Genomic DNA, 7,691 nt, shown 5'->3' with positions numbered 1-7,691 from the left:
ATAAGGTGGCATACCCTAAAGGCATTATTTTTGCAAAGTTTTATCCGGTTATATTACTTGCTTCTTGATTTGTATACCGGAAAGTGAAAGAACCAACTTGAATTTAAATTTGTTCTATATGGTAAGTAGGCGTGGCTATAGTCCGATTTTACACTGTAACATAAAAATGTTATAAGAATGTCACGTACCAAAATTTGATGAAAAATATGATGCATTTGAAATCAGTCTGGCGGGTCTCGGTGATAGAAGCTTTCACCTAAAAGTGGTTGGTGTCATGCCCATAGTCCTATTTTGACCTCGTTCCATTAAAGCCCTGTCATACCATCTCGAGGTTAAATTTAATGTCTCTGGAGTATTTAGCTATTGATTTATCGCGCTTTTAGTAGTTTTTAACAGTACCGTTATATGGTTAGTGAGCGGGGTTAACAATCGATGTCATCCATTTTCACACTGTCGGTAGGAGTTCTTCTAAAATTTAGGCTAGGCGAATTTGATTGTTGAAATTTGTTAGAGAGCGGGGCCACGTCCACTTTTTCAAAAAAAAATTTAGCGATGGAACGTGCTTACCATGATTCATCAAGATATCTCAATTTTTACTCAAGTTACAGCTTGCACGGACGGACGAAGAGACAGTCACTCGACTCGTTTCGTCATCCTCATCATTTATATAATGTATATAACGCTGTATCTACATATATCGATTAGTTTTTGGTGATACATAAACCGTTAAGTGAACAAAACTATTATACTCTGTAGCAACACCTTGCAAGAGCATAAAAATTCATAAAAATAAGCAGGCTCTCTTGTAACATAACTTTATATAATTGAAATATGGTGCATATATGGTTTACTATATTTATTTGGATGGATATTCGTGAATCACTTCAGGATAAACATTTGAAAAATAAAATTTTAACAATATTTGATACCGATAGCATGACCACCTAGATCACATAGCTTCCAATAACACTACTCAAACTATTGAATAAATATTTGGTTTCTGGAAGGTTTTTTTCTCTCAAAAAATCTGCTAGCATGATTACGCTCCATTTTCCTTGATATTACTTCTCCATTAACAATATAATATTCTGATGGAGGCTCTCGCCATCTACATCACTCATAGCACCCAAATTTGCCAGAATGAACTCCAGATCCAGAGCGTGCGTGAGAGTTCAGCATATGTACATTTAAGGCTATATTACACCCCAAAGCTATATACAAGGTGCGTTCCAAAGTAAACAGCTAAAAAACAAAAACAGAACAAATGTTTTTTCGGCAAAATCAATTTATTTTATTCAAAATAGTCTCCTTCTGCTTCTATACAGCTTTTTGCACGGTCTAAAAGCATGTCGAACGAGTGTTTTAGCTCGTTGGCCGGTATGACCGCCAGTGTGCCGGTGCAAGTCTTTTGAATGGCCTCTACGTCTGCATAACGCTTTCCTTTCGTGGGCAAATGCATTTTTCCGAAAAGGCAGAAGTCGCACGGTGCCATATCAGGTGAATACGGGGAGTGGTTAATGGTTAAAATGTGATTTTTGGTCAAATAATCGGTCACAAACGTCGATCGGATGTTGGATTCTGAGCAATTTTTGGTCGGCAGTCAATTTCATTTCCATGAATTTCAATACTGATTTCGGTTGATTTTTGATGAATCCACGCATTCGATGAAATTTCCGATGGTCACGGATTTTGAAATTATTTGATTAAATAAAACGTTCTGTTTTCCTAACCATTGAAAAAATTTGAGGATATTGAATGTGATCTCACACCACTGTGCTTCGTTTCTTCCCACGTTCACCTGCCGCTAAAGTAAGATTTGCTCTATATGTTCGTCTTAACATACTGGTATGTATGTATGTGCACATGTGCACGCACTTACATATGCGTACACATTTTGCGCGAAGTAAACGTTCGTCCATCGGTTGCACCTTCGAAACCGGCTTAACGACAAGGCGTGCGCGTAAGCTTAAGCGCCGAACACAAAGACTTACTGGCCATCGACTGGCGTTTATGCCTTATGCCACTGTTGTTGTTATTGGTTGTTGATGATGTTGATATCGGTAGTCATGAGCGACCATATGTACTACAGAAATCGCTAACTGTGTTCTTCATTCGTTTGAGTAGCGCCGAAACGTGAACACGTTGTGGAGTCTTTTTTGCATGTGTATGCGAAAGTGATTTGTTTTAACGGTACCTTAACATGATCTAATAGAATTGGAAACACAAAGCTTTTCCAAAAATTAACAAAATATTTGTTTGCTCGTTTACGCGAAATTAATTCAAATTTGCTGTGTTTTATGCGCTCTCACGTAGCAGTGAACTCATACAAAACAAAAAATAGAAAAAATTCAAATAAAATAACTACTCCAAGACGGATGCTCGTAAATCTTAGCTGCTCATTAAGCTTATAAGAACTCGGCTAGTGCTCGCTAAAGAAACTCGTCGCAATGCTGAAAACCGAAATTAAATGGTCCGTGCTTTTATTGCTCCAATTCGTGTTTGTTGTATCAACGGGCGCACAAGGCGGCCAAAGCGTTGCTGCAGACAAGGTAGAGGCGTGAAAATTTCGTAAAATAAATATGTATCTGATTTTAATTATGAGCGCATTAGACCGCAACGATTTCTAACGCTTTTTTATAAAAAAATTGATAATGATTGCGAAAAAATAAATTTATAGGAAAACCGTTATTATAAAGTGGAAACTATAAGTGCTAAAGTCTTTACAACCCTTATTATATGCATAAGAATTTTGAAAATTCGAGTTTAAACAAGTTCAGCAACTGATCAAATTCATCAACTTTGTGTTTTTGAGAATTTAAGTACCTCAAGAACTCTGTTGTGATAGCGTTGTGCATTCATCAAATTCCGGATTTATGTAAAATATCGATGTCATATCATCTTAATTTAATTCCAGTTGGACAAAATACAAATTTACAAATTTAAGGAAAGACAAATTTTCTATTAAATTTTTACGTGAAAGATTTTCTAGAGGACTTTTTGAGAAGACTAAAAAATATCGCTTTTTCTTATTGAAGAACATCCAGACGAATAAAAAAAATTAAGAAAAATTTTAAATACATTTGAAACACAGTTCTCAATTGGGCTGGTAGACTTAAGCTGCGCGAGCAAACCGCAAATATTATTTCCTAGATTGCTGAAACTGTTTTTATGTCCGTGTGAAATTTGATCTCCATATGTCAATTAGTGTGTGTTTATCAGCTGTTTGCTCATGAAGCGAACAGATTGTCTGGCGATATATGTAAATTGGTTCAATGGACTCGTGGCGCGTTCCCCAAAGCGTATTTTTCAATTTCGAAAAAAACAAAAAACTCACAGGTAGAAAAATCTGTCGTATATGGTGGCTGAGTCATGACTCTAGTTTCGTCTTTGGCCAAAAAATCAGTCTCAAAGTAACGCTAGAATGTGACGGCCTATTCAATTTGTGTGGTACGAGTCTACTATTTGACACGCTCCATACTCAAAACATTCACCAAAATAGTTGTGGTTGAGTCGATTCATATGAGATGTTCAGATCCGTTACTATCTCTCTCATTGTTTAAAAACTGTTTCTTTAACTTTATCTTAACTTATCAGAAGGACTTCACCTTCTTCAATGCCCAAATACGGTATAATTTAAACCCACATACTGGATTAAATCCCGGAAACTGGAGTAAAATTTTATTATGGATTTTTAAATATAAAAAAAGTAAAAAGAAAAGTTTAAATCCCCAGCATATATAAGGAATGAAAAGCAAATAAAAAAATAGAAATTGTTTTCGAATTCACATTTTTTGCGTTTGTGTACTGCATTCATATTAAAAAAAATTTTAGTCCCAACATTAAAAAATGGAAATTAATGAATAAATGTATAGTATGATTAGTTAAGGGAATGGTATTGACTAACTTCTGGTGTGATTAGTTTACAATTTCTGACGGCATCTGTAAAGAAGTTCTTTCATAAGTATTCCAATAATTACGTTATGATTATTTACCGATTGCGGCCATTTTTACGTCAGTAGGTAACTACCCTAAAAGATGTGCAAACAGATATATAATAATTTATTTTGAAAGTGAAAAACAATTTTTTTTTAGTAATAAGTCTTACAATGATACAGGCCGGCAGGAAAATTATATCACGGAAAAGTGTCTGAAAATAAGGCTGTATCCACTAACCCTTATGTTGGTACAGAACTTAATCCATTAGGGCTTACAAATTCGTCATTAACTAAATAAAATCAATGTCCTTTTCACATATTTGTTTTTAATTCCAGCTTGACGTTACCATTTTGTATGAATCTCTTTGTCCGGACAGCATTCGATTCATGGGCAGGCAGCTGGCGCCAGCCTATGGAAATCTCAAACAAAACTTAAATGTAAATCTGGTGCCGTTCGGGAAATCACGTGTAAGTTATTTTGATTAATTCTTATTTTTTAACTAATTTATATTAAAAAATGTGAGAATAAGCCGTCATATTAAGGGGGTTTATACAGGTAGAAGCCGAAAAAACGAAATTTTCAGAATTTTATCTGAGAAAACTTTTGAATTTATTGATCCAAAAATTATTACACATATCTTTTGACTGTATTTTAAGACTTAGTATTGTAAAAATATTTATTTAGAAAGGAACTACAGCTGATCTCTGAGAGCTCTGAATTGGATCCTCTGAAATTAAGGGGTTACATGGGTTTCCTTGGGTAAAAAACAACCTTTTTCAACAATTTTTTTCTCATATAAAAAATGAAATATTTTATTTTCTTCGTCCCAGTCTTTAAGAATTGTATCTCAAAGACCTTCGTAAAACTTCATAAAGATCGGTTTAGTAGTTCTCGAGAAATCTTGCCAACCGACTTCAAAAGCACAGTTTCGTGAAAAACGTCTTTAAAGACGGCGCACGGCGTAATAAGTCAATAATTTCATATTATGTTTTTCAACGACAATTTTATGTATGGACTAGATTTAGGAGCTTTGGTGAGTATTTTGTATGATCTTCTGCTCTCTTAGGGATGGATTTAAATAAATTGAAGGGTTTCCTTAGCATCTTTTTGATCATACAAGTCAATTAGCAATTAAGGTGTAAATTAACTCGACGCGTTTTATGTTCAAACGAATTTAGATTAGCCTAAACAGTTAAAACCAAAAATTTTATTTGAAAATTTTGCACAAGAGACAAGAGGATAAAACTAAGCAAATCTAAACAGGCATTTTGATTTTGACACCTTGGTTAAATTATATTGTAGGAATTTTGAACAAAATCTGCAAAAAGGAACTTCAAATATTTACAGGTTTATAATTAATGATTATATAAGACCGCCTTTTGAAGTCTGTCTAAAAAAATGTATTTTTTTATCTGTCGTATTTTGCAATATCCGTAATGATCTCACATCAATTTATTTTATTCGCATGATTTTTCCTACAGGGCATCTACGAATGAATTAAAGTTGATTAATTATACACTGTATTGTTCGATTTTTCTTCAACAGTCTGTCAACCATGGCAGCGAGTTCTATTGCCAGCATGGACCCGCAGAATGTGCTGGAAATCGTTTGCAGTCGTGTGTCTTGAATCAGCCAAGTACGCAGGATCAGCGTGTGCGCTTTGCCATCTGTCAAATGTTGGCGAACGATAAACAGAATGTGGAAGAAGTAAGGGCAGACAAGTTTTACATTTCCCAAAATAATTTTTATTCATAACGTACTATTTACGGTAATTCCATGGATTTCAAGTGCACCGACTTGGTGGGCCTCAGCAGCGACGTTGACGGTTGTGTGAAAACGAACGTGGGCACGCAGTTGCAGTTATTGGCAGAGCAGGTGACAAACCAGTATTCGCCCTCATTTGTGCCGACCATCATTTACGATGGCGTAAGTGCATATTTGCGGTTATATAATATTTTTAAATAACAACTTTTGTTGACTTATCTTAAAAAATTTGGTTTTCCCACGACAGGTTTTCAATCAACAACTTCAGGATGCTTCGCAGTACGACTTCCGTGGTACCGTTTGTGCGCTGCTGCAGAAACGCGGCATCGTCAACGAATCGTGCAGCGAATGAGTCCATCGTGGAGCAGCGGCAAGGGGAGTGAGCAGTGTGTTTGACGCTACATAGTTTTGAAAATGTGTACAGAAACGTTTTTAACGGCGTACTATATTATATGTACTATTATAAATTTTTATAGTGAAATAATGTCATTTGTTTATAAACAAAATAAAATAATTGAAACTGTTTTTATAAACATAAAATATCATGCTAATTCCATAAAAAAAAATAGTAAAATTTCGTTAATAATTTTAAAATTCTTAATTTATTCCTCAAATTCTGTGTCGTCTTCCCCAAAGTAATCTCCCTTGGCCTCCTCTCCGGTTATACGTTTTTTCCAATCCTCCAAGCAGTTGTTAAAGTCAATTTCAGGAACAGCCTTCAATGCGTGTACTGATCCACGTTTAATGAATTAACTCAAACAGGCTTACACGTAGCGGTCGTTTGAATTTGCTGAAAGCCAGAAGTTACACGGAGCCCAGTCAGGCGAATACGGTGGTTGTGACACGATATTAGTTGAAATTTTGATAAACTCACGAAGAATCAATGCAGAACCCGATGTTGCATTATCGTGGTGGCAAAACCAAGAGTTGTGGGTCTCTTAATACTAATAGCTTCGCACAAACGAAGCATAACATTTAAATAGTATTCCTTGTTGACGGTTTGGCCGGTCGAAAGGAATTCGGAGTGCACCGCACATTGATAATCGAAGAAAGCTGTCAATATAACATTGATGTTTGACCTGCTTTGACGTGGTTTTTTCGGCTTCGGTTCACCTTTGCCACGTTAATCGGCCGATTGATAGTCTGTTTCCGGTTCGTAAGCATAGATCCAAGACTTATCGCTAGTAATAATACGTTTCATGACATTCAGGTAGTCGGAAAGCATTGTTTCACAGACGTTAACGCGACGCTGTTTTTCGATAAAATTTAGTGATTTTAGAACGATTCGTGCTTTCACTTTTTTAGGCCCAAATGATCTTTCAAAATGGATTCCAACGATGGCCGTAAGATCTCTGATTGTTAGTCTTCGATTCTCAAGCACCCATTCCTTTATTGCATTGACGTGTTGACCATCAGTTGATGTTGATGACCGTCGTCAATACGTACTCGACACTCTTTGAATAATTTGTACCAATCGAAAATACTTGCTCGCGACAAACGATTATCATCGAAGGCAAACTTGCTGAACCTTTTGGCACCAGAAATTTGATTCCATACACAAAATCGAATGGAATTTCTTTGTTGTATAATTTCACTCGTCGTAAAAATCGCCGAATGCTTTTTATTTACATCAGAAAGACAAGCGTGTACTAAATGTTAAATATTTTTTTGATGTGACATTTCTGATGAAGATAATGTCATAGAAAAAAAATTTCATTGAATGGCTTTTACCATATACCCATATCCAATATGTGTATGTATGTATATACATATATCTATATAATTAGGGGTTTCATATAGTCTCATAAAGATAGTATAAGTTACAACGAAAATATTTTTTTATGTAATCCAACAATAATTTTTTTAAACAAGTGTAAAAATTTACCATTTTATGATTTTACGATGCGTTATGACAGGTTGTAAGTGCCCTTAATATAATTATTGTCATAAGTTGTGCAAAAGGCCGGTATAATCTTACTCAATTCTTGTTT

At 35.2% G+C, this 7,691-nt stretch overlaps 1 protein-coding gene across 1 annotated transcript; it reads left to right on the top strand.

Moving 5' to 3' along the window:
• Positions 1 to 2,129: 2,129 nt before the first annotated feature.
• On the top strand, positions 2,130 to 6,135 carry LOC120782051 (GILT-like protein 1). The gene is made up of 5 exons (XM_040114205.1): positions 2,130 to 2,549; positions 4,272 to 4,403; positions 5,482 to 5,643; positions 5,725 to 5,862; positions 5,948 to 6,135. Exons 1-5 carry the CDS (start codon positions 2,448 to 2,450, stop codon positions 6,050 to 6,052), a joined length of 639 nt encoding a protein of 212 aa, XP_039970139.1. The 5' UTR covers positions 2,130 to 2,447; the 3' UTR covers positions 6,053 to 6,135.
• Positions 6,136 to 7,691: the final 1,556 nt, after the last annotated feature.

The sequence above is a fragment of the Bactrocera tryoni genome, chromosome 1, assembly GCF_016617805.1.
Source record: "Bactrocera tryoni isolate S06 chromosome 1, CSIRO_BtryS06_freeze2, whole genome shotgun sequence".
Lineage (NCBI taxonomy): Eukaryota > Metazoa > Arthropoda > Insecta > Diptera > Tephritidae > Bactrocera > Bactrocera tryoni.
The sequence above is the reverse complement of the archived record's forward strand: the minus strand, read 5'-3'. Positions and strand labels throughout refer to the sequence as shown.